At 35.6% G+C, this 15,615-nt stretch overlaps 1 protein-coding gene across 9 annotated transcripts in view; it reads right to left on the bottom strand.

Moving 5' to 3' along the window:
• Positions 1-15,615, bottom strand: part of RAP1GDS1 (Rap1 GTPase-GDP dissociation stimulator 1) — a 176,907-nt gene that overhangs the window by 30,344 nt on the left and 130,948 nt on the right. For all 9 annotated transcript variants that reach the window (XM_003257516.3, XM_003257517.3, XM_012499470.2 and 6 more), the window contains one exon: positions 9,268-9,393. In XM_003257516.3, coding sequence (XP_003257564.1) covers positions 9,268-9,393 — 126 coding nt within the window. The remainder of the gene's footprint in view (positions 1-9,267; positions 9,394-15,615) is intronic.

Raw genomic sequence — 15,615 nt, 5'->3', positions numbered from 1 at the left:
AGAATTTACATCCCAATTATATTTTTAAAACTGATCTTCATGGGAAACTCCACCCCCACATCAACACTTTTTATTATACTTCTAATATCTTTAAGTATTCTTTCATTATAACACTTATTTCATTGAAGAGCTTATATTTGCCTCCATATCTGTCTCCATCTATCTCCTGAGCAGATATATGTTGTGGGAAGTCAGGGACCCCAAATGGAGGGACCGGCTGGAGCCGTGGCAGAAAAACATAAATTATGAAGATTTCATGGACATTTATCAGTTCCCAAATAATACTCATAATTTCTTATGCCTGTCTTTAATCTCTTAATCCTGTTATCTTTGTAAGCTGAGAATGTACATCACCTCAGGACCACTACTGTACAAATTGATTGTATAACACGTGTGCTTGAACAATATGAAATCTGATTGTAAAACATGGGTGTTTGAACAATATGAAATCAGTGCACCTTGAAAACAAACAGAATAACAGCGATTTTACAGAACAAGAGAAGACAACCAAAGGTCTGACTGCCTGCAGGGTCGGGCAGAATAGAGCCATATTTTTCTTCTTGCAGAGAGCCTATAAACGGATGTGCAAGCAGGAGAGATATCGCTGAATTCTTTTCTCAGCAAGGAATATTAATAATACCCTGGGGAAGGAATTGCATTCCTTGGGGGGAGGTCTATAAATGGCCGCTCTGGGAGTTATCTGTCTTATGCGGCTGAGATAAGGACTGAAATACGCCCTGGTCTCCTGCAGTACCCTCAGGCTTATTAGGGTGTGGAAAGGATCTCGCCCTGGTAAATTTGAGGTCAGACCGGTTCTCTGCTCTCGAACGCTGTTTTCTGTTGTTTAAGATGTTTATCAAGACAATACGTGCACAGCCGAACAGAGACCCTCATCAGTAATTCTAATTTTGCCCTTTGCCTTGTGATCTTTGCTTTGCCCTTGCCTTGTGATCTTTATTGCCCTGTAAAGCATGTGATCTTTGTGACCTACTCCCTGTACACTCCCTCCCCTTTTGAAATCCCTAATAAAAACTTGCTGGTTTTGTGGCTCAGGGGACATCACAGACCTACTGATATGTGATGTCACCCCCAGAGGCCCAGCTGTAAAATTCCTCTCTTTGTACTCTTTCTGTATTTCTCAGACTGGCTGACACTTAGGGAAAACAGAACCTACATTGAAATATTGGGGGCTGGTTCCGATAGATATACTTTACTCATCTTTGTATTTTAACCTAAACTGGCCTATCTAAATGCTTTGAGCGTACTTGATACTCCTTAAGATAAATGCTAGTCAACCGACCTGAAAAATACATTTGCAACACAAATTTTTTGTTTGAGACAGCGTCTCGCTCTGTTGCCCAGGCTGGAGTGCAGTGGTATGATCATAGCTCACTGCATCCTTGAACTCCTGGGCTCAAGCAATCCTCCTATCTCAGCCTCCTGAGTAGCTGGGACTAAAAGTGCATGCCACCATGCCTGGCTAATTTTTAAACTTTTTTTGTAGAGACAGAGTCTCACTATGTTGCCCAGGCTGGTCTTGAACTCCTGGCCTCAAGCAATCTTCCTGCCTTGGCCTCCTAAAGTGCTAGGATTACAGGCATGAGCCACTGTACCCGGCCAGAAATTTTTAAATTTAAATTTTATTATTTTAGTTGGATTTTATTTTAGTCATTGGTTTCCCTAAGCTGTATATGCATCCATATATGGCAATGGCAGCTTCAGCTTACCATTTAGGAAAAATAAAGACTTTTAAAAATAAATACTTAAGACTTTCAGGCAATTTTAATGTGTTAAAATTTGGCTTTTTTGAATCACTAGGATCACTGATCTTCTTTTGAATATTATCTCAGAATACACAGAGTATTCAACCTGGAATATTTCTTTAAAAGGTATACTTGCACTGCGCCATGCTAAAAGTAGGGCATTTCCTTGGTTACAGAATGCTAGGGCTAGAGATGTGTGGTGACTAGAATTAAAAACTATGATGAAAAAGCCTTAAAAATACTAAAATCCTTGAACTATACAAATCCCAACTTCTAATGCTGAAATCACTCTCCTTCGTGTACTGAGAAAATTAAGGATGATACATGCAAAGAATTAGTCCAAAAACAAGCCTTCAATGGTACCATTCTATCCATTGTGCAATTATAAAACAGATGTGAAGGCAGAGGGGAAAACAGTAATAAATATAAACACACTGTGATTTTGAAATACTGCAAGGAAAGTTATAGGTAATTTTATGGCATAAAATTGACTGAAGGTCACAGTAAAGTTTTTACTTTGCCAAAACACCAATGAGATGAAAAACAAATTTCTCCCTAAAAAATAGGACCTAAGACATTTAAGAAATTTTAAATGTGTCAATATTGTAGTTTTAAAATTTTAATTAATTATTTTTTTTGAGACAGGGTCTTGCTGTGTTGCCCAGGCTGGTCTTGAACTCCTGGCTCAAGCAATCCTCCTGCCTTGGCCTCTGAAAGTGCTGGAATTACAGGCGTAAGCCATCATGCCCAGCCTAAATGTGTCAATGTTAAAGTTTACAGATAATCTCTTCTCACAATTTGACTGAAATCAAACACTTGAAAACAAATATATAGGAGGCTTAAACTACCTTAATTAGGATTAGCAGGACATTCTGCCAAAGTAGACAGCCCAGCACATTTACCAAAACCATTCTGTCTACAGACATGTATCTTTATCACCACTGTTTACACACTTATGTACGAATGTACACTGGTATGTATCATGTATGCATCATATATAGGCATTTTAAAACTTTTTTTAAAGAGTGAAAGAAAACCACAAATGCAGAGAAGTACATAAAATATGCAAGTTAAGTTTAATATATTATTAGAAAGCAAATAACCATATATCTATCACCTAGATCAAGAAATTCATTGCCAACAACTCAGGAAGCCTATCTCTGCATTTCTGTTTCTGATGACAAACCCCTTCCTTCATTCGTCTCAAATCATCCTGATTATTCTGGTAATCACTTCTATACTTTCATCGTTTTACCAAGTAAATAATCATTCCTAAAAACTACAGTTTAGCTTTACTTTTTGTTTTTAACTTTATATAAATTGAATCATACAATATGTATTTTTCAGTGTTGGCTTTTTCCTTTCAACACTATGAGATTCATCCACAGTAATGGTTACAGCTGTCTTCATTCTTTTTCATAACTCTATATTTTTCCATTATATTTAATATCCTATGATTTGTTCATTCTACTGTTACTGGATTTTGGTTGTTTCCAATTTTTCATTATAAATAATGCTGCTTTGAACATTCCTGTAACAGCTCCTGGTGTACATGTGCACAAGCTTCTGGGTATACTTCTAAGAGCAGAATTGTTGGATCTATTGCTTCAACTTCAATAGATACTACTTCCCAATTGTACCAATTTACACTCCCACTGTTCCACACCCTCATCAACAGTTGGTTTATGAGACCTTCCAGTGGGTGTATAGTGGTACTTTATTGTGGTTTTATTTTGTGTTACCTAAGAGTGAACATTTTCATATCTATATTAAGTCTGTTGGACTTAATATAAATTAAATCTTTTGTCAAGTGCTTATTCAAATGTTTTCCACATTTTCCCACTGGGTTTTCTACATTTTTCTTAATGATTTGTAAGAGTTTTTATACACTGTATACAACTCTGTCAGTTATGTGTTATAACTATATTCTCTCATCCAGTCTTGCTTTTCACTCTTAACGGTGTCTTTAAAAAAAAGAGTTTTAACTTTTATTTATTTGTTTTTGGTAGAGATGAGGCCTCACTATGTTGCTCAGGCTGGTCTCAAACTCCTGGTCTCAAGTGATCCTCTTGTCTTGCCCTCCCAAAGCCATTAGGATTACAGTCATGAGCCACCAGGCCAGCCAGAAGTTTTTACTTTTAAAGTAACCAATGTATCAATTTTTTCCTTTATGATTAGAGCTTTTTGTGATCTAAGAAAAGTATTTCAAGGCCATGATGATATTCTCCTAGCTTACATTTTAAGATAAACCCTCTGAAGTTTTAACTTTCACATTTAGGTCAATCTATCTGGAATTGATTTTTTATATACTTTTTAATAGTCCAGAAGCCTTTTATCTTGAAAACACCTATTATGCCATGAATTCATAGGGAAGAGGCTCCAGCAGCTCAGGGCCCCTTCTGTTTGTTCTCACAAAGTGCGCTTCTCTAGGTGGAACAGGCTGTTGCTTCAGTTGAACTCAGGTACCTTTCTCTTTGGCTTCCTTCTTTTTCTTTTCCTAACTTTCCTTCATGTGTTTCAGGGAGGTATCTTGGCTCTTGAGTGCTTAATATGCTCATTATACACATTAATTATTTTGGCGACAATCTTGCCCTTAACTTGTTTGTTTACAACAACACCAATACCATGCCGGGTAACACCACAGACTCTTTTGGTTTTCCATGGTAAAATTTGTGGGGCATTCCTTTTTTGAACGGGATGCATTCCTCTGATGTCTACAGTATCACCTTTCCTGTAGATTTGAACGTTATGTGGCTAAAGGGACAACTCCATATTTTCTAAAAGGCCTAGAGAATACATACCAGATGCTTCTCTTTCCCTTTGTTTTCATTATTTTGTTAAATTACTGGAAGGTGGCAGTTCCAGCTAAAAGGGCTATCCAACATATTTTTCATATTTTATTTTCTGTTTTTTCTTTTTTGGTATATAGAAATTCTTCTTTGTTTTTGGCAGTAACCTAACAAAATTCTGATTTTAAAAAAATGATCTATAAAACTGATCTATAGATTCTTTTGAATTAAATATGCATAATCACATAATAAATGAATGAGAGTTTTATTGCTTTCTTTATCTTAATTTTTTTTCTTTTATTCTCTTTAATGCACTGGATACTTCTTACAATACAATATTAAATGGAAGTGGGGATGAGCCTTCTTGTCCCAATCTCAAAGCAAATGCTTTTTTATTTCACCATTGAGTGTGATGTTTTCTTCAGCCTTCTCATAGATATCTTTTTCAGATTGAAGACCTTCCTAGTCCTGTTTTCCTAAGAGTTTTAAAAATAATGAATGAATACCTAATTTTATGAAAAGCTCTTTTTTTTAAAATCTGAGAAGATCATGGTTTCTCCCCTTAAATATTTTAAGGTGATGAATTATACTGGTTGCATTTCAAATATTAAATTGTGTTACGCTTTCAGAATAAATGCAATTTGGTGTGATTAATTTTTGAATATATTACTAGAGTACATTTGCTAAATTTTAGGAGGAATTTTGGATCTATGTTCATGGTGAGACTAGCCTTTAATTTTCATTCATGTATTATCTTTGTTGGGATTTGGTGTAAAGGTTTCATTAGCCTCATTAAAATAATTGGTAAGTATATTTCCTTTTCCTATTCTCTGGAACAATTTTTAAGGTAAGATTGCTCAGCTTTTCTATTCTTGTATCAGTCATACTTTAAAATATATTGGCATCAGGCCAGGCACGGTGGCTCATGCCTGTAATCCCAGTACTTTGGGAGGCCGAGGCAGGTGGATCACCTGAGGTCAGGAGTTTGAGATCAGCCTGGGCAACATGGTGAAACCTCGTGTCTACTAAAAATAAAAATAAAAAAATTAGCCAGGCGTGGTGGGAGGCGCCTGTAATCCCACCTACTTGGGAAGCCGAGGCAGGAGAATTGCTTGAACCTCAGTGGTGGAGGTTGCATCCCAGGTGGAGGCTGCAGTGAGCCGAGATGGTGCCACTGCACTCCAGCCTGGGTGACAGAGTGAGACTCCATCTTGGGAAAAAAAAAAAAAACCATATATATATATATATATATATATAGGCATCAAATTGTTCATAATATCCTCTTAATAGCTGTAAGACCTGCCGTAAGGTCTCCTCCTCTTGCATTCTTAATTTTGGTTAATTATGCTTTCTCTTTTCATTATTAATCTCACTAAGGGTTTACCAATTCCACTGTCTTTTCAGACTCAACTGTAGCAATTATATGTTTGTGTTGCACTGTATGTTTTCCATTTTATTTCAGCTCTTTACATTTCCTTCCTTCTGCTTATCATTATTTTTTTAAAATTTCAATAGCTTTAGTGGTACAAGTGGTTTTTGGTTACATGGATGAACTGTATAGTGGCAAAGTCCAGGATTTTAGGGCATCTGTCATCTGAATAGTGTACACTGTCCCCAATATGCAGTTTTTTACCCCTCACCCCCTCATCTCACTCCCTCCCTCCTCCTGTCTCCGGAGTCCATTCTATCTACTCTCTATGCCTTTGTGTACACGTAGCATAGCTCCCACTTGTGAGAATAGGTGGCATTTGGTTACTTCACTTAGAATTAATGTCCTCTAGTTCCATTTAAGTTGCTGCAAAAGATATTATTTCATTCATTTTTACAGCTGAGTAGTATTCCATGGTATGTGTGTGTGTGTGTATACACACCCCATTTTCTTTATCCACCCATCCACTGATGGACACTTAGGTTGATTCCCTATCTTTTCTTCTGCTTTTTAAAATAATATATATTACTCGTGGATTTTGTTAACATTGTTGTATTTTATTCTAGTTAACTACTTAAAAAAATTTTTTTTGTAGATTTAGGGAGTACAAGTGCAGATTAACAAAATTAATAGACCACTAGCTAGATTAACAACAAAAAAAGAGAAGATTCAAATAAGTACAATCAGAAACAATAAAGGTGACATTATAGCTGCTACCACAGAAATACAAAAGATTATCAGAGACTACTATGAGCATATTCACACAAATTGGAAGATGAGGGTTGAAAAATTACCTTTTGGTTTTTTGGGTTTATATTTTCTTTCCCCTAAATTCCTGAGATGAATACTGAGCTCATTGATTTTAGTTCTTTTCCTTTTCTAATATAAGCATTTAGAGCAAAAAATTTCCCTCTGAATAGGGCTTAACACGTAAGATTTGAGATATAGTATTTTCATTTTCACTACTAGAAAAATTTCTAATTTCCATTACAATTCTGTTTTGATCTCTGAGGTATGGGAAGTATATTTCTTACCATGTAAACATACAGCGATTTCCTGGTTTTCTTTTTATAATTGGTTACTAGACAACTCACTTAGGTCAAAGAAATACTTTGTATGATAGCAATCTTTTGAAATTTCTTTCTTTCATGACAAGTATACATGTTCTTAAATGTTTCATATGTACTTGAAAGAGCTCTGTAGTTGAAGTGTTCTAAAATAGGTCCATTAAATCAATTGTCTTAATCATTTTCAAATTTTCTATAACCTTATTCTTCTATCTTATTCTATAAATTATTGAAACAAGTATTAAAATTTCTCACAATATTTGTGGATTTGTCTGTTTCTCTTCATAGTTGTGAACGTTTTTGCTCCGTATGTTTTGGGATAATGTATAATGGTTATTTTTTTCTAGGTAAATTGGACCTTTTATTACTAAAGTCATCCTCTTTATCTCTAGCAAGTCTTTTCATCTTAAAATCTATTTTACTTGATATTAATATAACTACCCCAGCCTTCTTTAGGTTTCACTGGTATATTTTTTTCCATCCTATTATTCTCAATCTTTTAAATCTCATATTTAATAAGTATTGCTTAAGCAGTATAGTTGTTTATTTTAAAACACAAGTGACAAATGGTCTTTTAATTAGAGCATTTAGGTCACATTTAACGTAATTACTGAAATACTGTGTCTTAAAACTGTATTTTTATGCTTCATTTGTCCTCTATGATTCATGTTCCTTTTTCTTTCCTCTTTTTTCTTGTTTTGCATTACTAGGGTATTAAAAAATCTTTCCATAAGTCCCTTCCATTTGTTTGGTAGCTATATATGATTTTTAAAAATTACTTTAGTAGTCACCTTAAAAGTTGAAGTGACTAAATAACCAGAGTCTTCCAGGTAACACAAGTGTCTTAGGACTCTAACTCCTTTTACCTTGCTTCTTATTTATATGCTCAGTTTGTGGTATATTTTAAATCATATAAATGTACATTGTAAACTTCACAATAAGTTATTTTTTTAATATATTCAATGTTCATAAGATTTACCTACATATCTACCGGTTTTTTTGGTCTTTATTCTCCCCTGCATCTATATCATCTTCCTTCTGACAAACCACATTTATAACATCTGGCTTTCATTGTTGCTGTTGAGAAGGTAGCTGTCAGCCAAACTGTTGTTACTTTGAAGATAATGATTTTGGTCATTGGTTTTCTACATTTTCAGTATGAGGCATCTAGATGTGGATTACTTTTTGTTTATCATATTTTGGGTTCAAAGGGCTTCTTGGATCTTTGCAATTTTCATAATTTCTGATAAATTCACTGCCAAAATTTCTTCAAATATTGCCTCTGCACACTCCCCTCCCCACCTTCTCTAATCTCCTTTTGGGACTCCAAAAAATGCATATGAGAATGTCTCACTTTATCCTCTGACCTCTTATTCTCTTTTATGTAAATGGGTCCTTCTTTCCTTTTAGTTCATATTGGATTTCTTTCCAACCCATTTTCCAGTTCACTAGTTCTTTAATTCAACAGTATCTATTAAATCTGCTATTAAACCACCCACTGGATTCTTAATTTTGGTTGTATTTTTCAATTCAGAAATTTCCATTTATTTCATTCTTAAATCTGCTGTGTCACTTTTTAAAAATAGTTTTTAGTTTCCTTCTAAATTATTTAGGCTTGCTTTTACCTCTTTGAACACAATAAGCACACCTGCTTTTAATCAGTGTCTAATAATTCCAGTATCTGAAGATTTGCTGCCTACTCTTGCTTACAGTATGTTTTGTCTCATGTATTAATATCTGATCCTCTTTGAGTACGTGCTAGACATTATATTTGAAAAATTACTAATATGGAATGGTTTGTTTCTTCTGATTCATTCTTATTTCTACGATACATCTCTTAAGATTTTTGTGCCCAAAGAAGAGAGTGATTAACCAGTATCTTCACTGTTGGCAGGACTGAGACTCCAACTTTTATCCCCTTTGCCTTACAAGTGTATAGAAGTAGAGCTCAGCCTCTCAGCTGCCTTTTCCAGAATGGCACAAGAATGTGTTAGCTACAGAAGTATCTAAGATTTTAAAATCAAAGGAACCTGGAAAGTTGCTTTGGCCAAAGTAGATATAGCTATGGAGTAGATAACATAGCTAAAGTCAGAGATATGCAAAATAAAACATATCACTAATAAAGAATGGTTTTGAGTCAAATGGCTGGCAAATAATATTAGGAAAAAAATTTAAAGTATATATGATCAAAAATCCAAATGTGCATTTAAGTTTCTCACCATTTTCTGCCAATGGAGCAAGAACTTCAAAAATCATTTCTCTCTTATCGTGTTCTATTTGTTTCTTGAAGAGTTTTACTAGCTCTTCAGCAATGTTTGTACTGGCAAACTGTTCTTTACTTGACTCTGTAAAATAAAAAAGAAAAACTTAAACCAAATTAAGTCCAGAAACTGTTTTCTAATACTTTCAATACTTGGTCATTTTGTACCATTACTGATAAATACAAATACTCTTCAAATATGGGAACAATCAAATCCATTTTTAATGTCCCTGAAAAGGAAAAATGTCTAAGGCTTTAGAGAAGATGTTCTGACCCAATTATATTTGGGCTATAAAAAAAAGGTTCTCTAGCATAACATATAGGTAACCACAGCAACAATAAAATTACCAAGTCATAAATTCATAGTTTTAAGGATTTTAGTCAAAGAAAAGTTTCTATATGGATGAATTAAAGGTGACTTATCTTTAGTATCATTAAAGTGGCATGTTTTCTACACTGGTCCTGACATATCTACTATTGAAGACTAATTCTGCATGAGTAATTGGGGTTTCATTCGCTCCTGCCTCTCAGCATCTCCAACCTCTCCTAGAGCCTCACCATTGATCAGCATTTATATATACTTTGGTATTTCTCACATAAAAAAAATTAAAAAAACAAACATCCTCCCCCTAGTCCACCTCTATCAACTACCATTCAATCTCATTTTCACTTTTACAAACAAGTTTCTGATAACATTGTTTACATACACTGCCTCTACTCTCTCAACTCACATGCATTACTAAATCTACTAGTTTTGGCCTACCTGCCTCTACACTTAGCAATCTCCTATAATTGTTCCTCCTTTTCCATAAGACCTGTATAAATTCTAGTTCCTTAGGATTCATCCTTTGCTTTACCATCTCAGTCCTTATTCTCACCTGAGGCTATCTAATTCTCTTCCATAGCACCAAACAGCATCTCTGTGTTAATATTTATACAACATAAATATTCATAACCTTCTTCTGGACATCAGGCTATTTATTTAACTGCCCATTTGACATCTCTACTTGAGTATCTCTCTAGCATTCCAAACTCAATACCAAGAGGGGGCTTTTGACATACTGTGAAATCTTCCTCCTCCAGGGTTCCTCAACTCAGTATATGAACACTCCGTCTATCTGCACAGGCAAAAATCTAGGAGTCATTGCTCATTTGTTATCACTCAACTTCCACATCTAATCAATCACCAAGGTCTGTCAATCTACCTCCAAAATCCAACCCAAATCCATTCCATTTCTCTCCAATTCTCCTCTCAATGTCTTTGGTTGCATTAAGTACCCTATTAATTTTTCTAGAAGTTTCTTTCAGTGAATTCTAACCTAATCTAATATATACTGGTCTCTCTGGTAGCACAGCTGGCATCCTGGGTTCTCTTTATCATTATCTTGATGGATCACTTCTCTCCTTCCTGTACTAGATACCCTGTTATCTATGCCTTTTCTATTTGTTTTGTTTTGATGGCAGCATCCTCCAGCGGCGTCGTGAGAAAGCTACTGTATAATGTGTATGTAGGAGGTAGACATTTTGAAAATATTGATTGTCTGAAAATGCTCTTTCCCACCTAGAGTTGATGCTTTAATTTAAATTAGTCCCTTACCTTACTCTATTACTTTCTCATACTAGCAAATATCATAACTTGTAATTATATGTTAGTTTATTTGCAAACTATTTTAAAAATAAATGTCCATCATACACACTAAACTATAAGCTCCTTGAGGGCAGAGACAGTGCATACTGCTTCAACCACCAGAAACATAGTGCACAGAATAGTCCCTGGCATAAAGCAGGTGTCCAAAATGAAGTTATTTATGAGTAACTAAATGAACATGTAAATGAATTATCAGGGTTACACTCTGCTCGCTAGTCTCTGGTAAATCTCTTGTGTTACTATCAAGTAAGAAATACTGGAAATTTAAGAGGAGAAACACATTAATGTGGTTAAATACAGTTTTGATCAACATTTTATTACACTGCTTTGGTGCACATTGTCAATGGATCTATTCCAAAATGATAAAAATCCACTCCAAGACTTTGATTCTTTAATGCCACAAAAAACTATGGCTTTAGCTCTTAGTTCACATGCCAAGGGGGAAAAAAAGTAAGGGTAGGGTGTCTTTTCCAATAAGATACTGAAACCCTCAGAGATCACATTCAGCAAATGTCAGCACACTCCACCCAAAGAGGAGGTTTCATTTAGAGATGAGGCCGGGCATGGTGGCTCATCCCTGCAATCCCAACACTTTCGGAGTCTGGGGCGGGCAGATCCCTTGAGCCCAGGAGTTTGAGACCAGCCTGGCCAACATGGCAAAACTCCGTCTCTACTAAAAATACAAAAATTAGCCGGGCATGGTGGCATGCACCTATAGTCCCAGCTACTCAGGAGGCTGAGGCACAACAATCACTTAAACCTGAGAGGCAGAGGTGCAGTGAGCAGAGATCATGCCACTGCACTCCAGTCTGGGTGACACAGTGAGACTCTGTCCCAAAAAGAAAAAATAAAAATAAAAAATAAGTAGAGATGATTTATCCCTGGAACTTTGTTGGTTATTCCCCTGCTTCAGAGAATTGTCCAAGTGAGATGGATTTCAAAAACATAAAATCATAGGTAAAGTATATAGACATCATCATTCATTTAGTTACATGTTCTTACTCTTCTTTAAAATAATAGTGTTGGCACTCTATTCCTTCCAATCCACATTCTTTTCCTCCAAACACTTAATAAAAGGAAACCAAATCATTGTTGCTATGTAACTCAGGCTCTGTTTGCCAGCACAGGAAATTATGCACCATTATTAATACAGGAATTATAGAACAAAATCTGTACTTAACCTGCAGGTGAACAGAGTGAAAAGACAGCATGAAGTATAATTTGGACATTATATCTATCAATAAAGTGCCATGGATCCTCAACAGGACATTGGCAAGAAGCCTCATTTACTAAGGTTTTATTTTTATTAAAACTCTATGAATTTAAAGAGTTAGCCTAATATTATCAGCAGACTCCAGTTTCCTCTCCTCCATTTCTTCTTCCTCACAAGTACATAAAGCTCTTTTAGCTAATTCATACTGTTTACTTACATATTATCTAAATTACATATTTGTACTGCCACTTCATTTAATTGGCATTTCTGATCAAATTTCTACTATGAAAGATGAAGCACTAGTTTTCTTTCTTTCCTGTGTTCATCATACTCTCCATCTTTCTAATTATATGTAATTTTGTTTATATCACCAGTTGTGTTTCAGTAATACACTAATTCATTTTTCCTGGAATAATGTTTTCCTCATTTGCTTAGCTATGTGCTTATTATTAATGCAACTCCAAACACTCCATCAGTTGTTTAATCTTAATACATTCACTTTAGATATTAATCAACTTATTTCCTGTAAGAACTCTCCCAAGCACCATCCCACCAGTTTTTTGACCTAACCCAACCTGGACTGGTTGCTCCTTAAAAGCACGCCACTTGGGACGATAACATCACCCTAGTACTTGGGATTCCTGTTGGATTTCGTTTTCAGTTCCTATGTAGTTTTTCTTCATTTAAATCTCTTGTTTTGGTGGAACTCAACTTCCAGTGACTTCCAGAGATAAAGTATTTAAGAAATAAATTTTCTGAGATGTTCATGTGTGACAATAACCTTATCATAATCTCACACTTAACTGATAGTATGACAGAGTATAGGATTCTATGTTGGAAGTCATTTTCCCTCAAAAAATAAAAGTTTAATTACTTGACAAATAAAAATTGTACATGGGGTACACTGTGATGTTACATATAATGAATAGTGAGCAGATCATGGTAATTAGCTTATTCATCATCTCAAGTACTTTTGTATTGGGAACATTCAATATCCTCCCCCTAGCTATTTGAAACTATGTAATATATTATTTGGTATAATTTGGACATTATATCCAACAGAATATAAAAGAACAGAACACTAAAGCTTACTCCTCCTATCTAGCTGTAATTTTGTTTCCTCTGTATCTAATCTTTCCCTATTATCCCTCTTCCTGCTACCTTTCCCAACCCCTAGTATCCTTTTTTTTTTTTTTTTTACTTCTATAAAATCAACTTTAAGCTTCCACATGTGTGAGAACATACAGTGTTTAACTTTCTATTCCTGGTTTATTTCATTTAACATAATGTCTTCCAGTTCCATCCATATTGTTGCAAAAAAAACAGGGTTTCATTCTTTTTGGTGGCTGAATAGTATTCCATTGTATGTGTGTGTGTGTGTGTGTGTATACATATATATATACACACATATATATACACATATACACACACATATATACATATATACACATATATATACACACATACATACATCCATACATACATCACATTTTACCTCTTCATGTATTTAGACACCTAGGTTGATCCCATATCTATTGTGAACAGTGCTGCAGTAAACATGGGTGTGTAATGTTTCTTCAATACACTGACTTCCTTTCCTTTTGATACCCAGAAAGAAGACAGCTGGATCATATAGTAGTTCTATTTGTGTTTTTTAAAAACTGAGATGGTCTTGCTCTATCACCCAAGCTGCAGTGCAGTGGTGTGATCATGGCTCACTGCAACCTGACTCAACATCCTGTGCTGAAGTGATCCTCCCACCCCAGCTGCCCAAGTAGCTGGGACTATACATCTGTGCCACCATGCCGGGCTAATTTTTAAATTTTTTGCAGAAATGGTTTCCCTATGTCACCCAGGCTGGTCTCAAACTCCTGGCATCAAGTGATCCTCCCGCCTCAGCCTCCCAAAGTGTTGGGATTACAGGTGTGAGCCACTACATCTGGTCTATTTATGGTTTTTGAGGAACCTCCCTAGTGGCTGTACTAGTTGACACTCCCACAGTGTGAGCTCTTTTTTCTCCACATCCTTACCAGGATGTTAACTTTTGTCTTTTTAATAATAGCCATCCTAACTGGGGTGAGATATGTCATTGTGGTTTTGATTTGCATTTCCCTGAAGATTAGTGATACTGAATATTTCATCATACATTGGTTAGCCATTTTTGTATCTTCTTTTGAGATGTATCTGTTCAGATAATTTGCCCATTTTAAAATGGGACTGGGGCAGACACGGTGGTTCACGCCTATAGTCCCAGCACTTTGGGAGGCTGAGTCAGGTGGACTGCTTGAGCCCAGGAGTTCAAGACCAGCCTGGGAAGCATGGTAAAACCCTGTCTCTACAAAAAATACAAAAACAAATGGGGCATGATGGTGCACACCTGTAGTCCCAGCTACTTGGGAGGCTAAGGTGGCCACTGCACTCTAGCCTGTGTGACAGAGTGAGACCCTGCTGTTGAGATGTTTGAGTCCCTTGGATATTCTGGAATAAATCCCCAGTTGGATGAATAATTTGCAAATATTTTCTTCCATTCTGTAGCCTCTCTTTTCACTCTGTTGTTTTCTGTGCTTTGCAAAAGCTTTTTCATTTGATATGATCCTATTTATTTTTGCTTTCATTGCCTGTGCTCTGAAGTCTTATTCATAAACATTTCTTAGACCAATGTCCTGAAGCATTTCTCTGTTGTTTTTGCCTACTAGTTTTATAGTTTGGGTTTTACATGTGGTTCCATGAAAACTTTAAGCTACTTTTTTTTTTCTATTTCTACAAAAAAGTCATTGGCATTTTGACAGGGACTGCATTGAATCTGTAGATTGCTTTGAATAGTATGACCATTTTAACAATATTAACTCTTCCAATCCATAAGCATGGGATGCCCTTCTAGTTGCTCATATTCTCTTCAGTTTCCCTCATCAGTGTTTTGTAGTTTTCCTTGTAGGTCTTTCACCTCCTTGGTTAAGTTTATTCCTATATGTTTTATGGCTATTGTAAATAGGATTGCCTTCTTGATCTCTTTTTCAGCTAGTTTACTGTTAGTGTGTAGAAATGCTACTGATTTTTGCATGTTGATTTTGTATCCTGCAACATTACTGAATTCATTTTTTGGTTCTAAGAGGTTTTTGGTGGAGTCTACAGGTTTTTCTTGATATAAGATCATGTTTGCAGGCACAGTTTGACTTCTTCCTTTCCAACTTTGACATCCTTTATTTCTTCCTTGCCTAATTGATCTGGCTTCCCTGAAAATTTTGAAGGCAACATTGCATTTTCTTCTGGCTGCCAATGTTGTTTTGAGACATATGTCCACGGACTCATGATCTTTTGTATTCAACTTTACTTCCCCCATCCTCTCTAGAAGCTTGTAAGATGTTCTTTGTCCTCAGCATTGTAAAATTTCACATCGATGCGCTATGGTCTGGGTGTATTTTCATTCTTTAGGACATTTATTTGAC

The sequence above is a fragment of the Nomascus leucogenys genome, chromosome 9 (genome assembly GCF_006542625.1).
Source record: "Nomascus leucogenys isolate Asia chromosome 9, Asia_NLE_v1, whole genome shotgun sequence".
NCBI lineage: Eukaryota > Metazoa > Chordata > Mammalia > Primates > Hylobatidae > Nomascus > Nomascus leucogenys.
The sequence above is the reverse complement of the archived record's forward strand: the minus strand, read 5'-3'. Positions and strand labels throughout refer to the sequence as shown.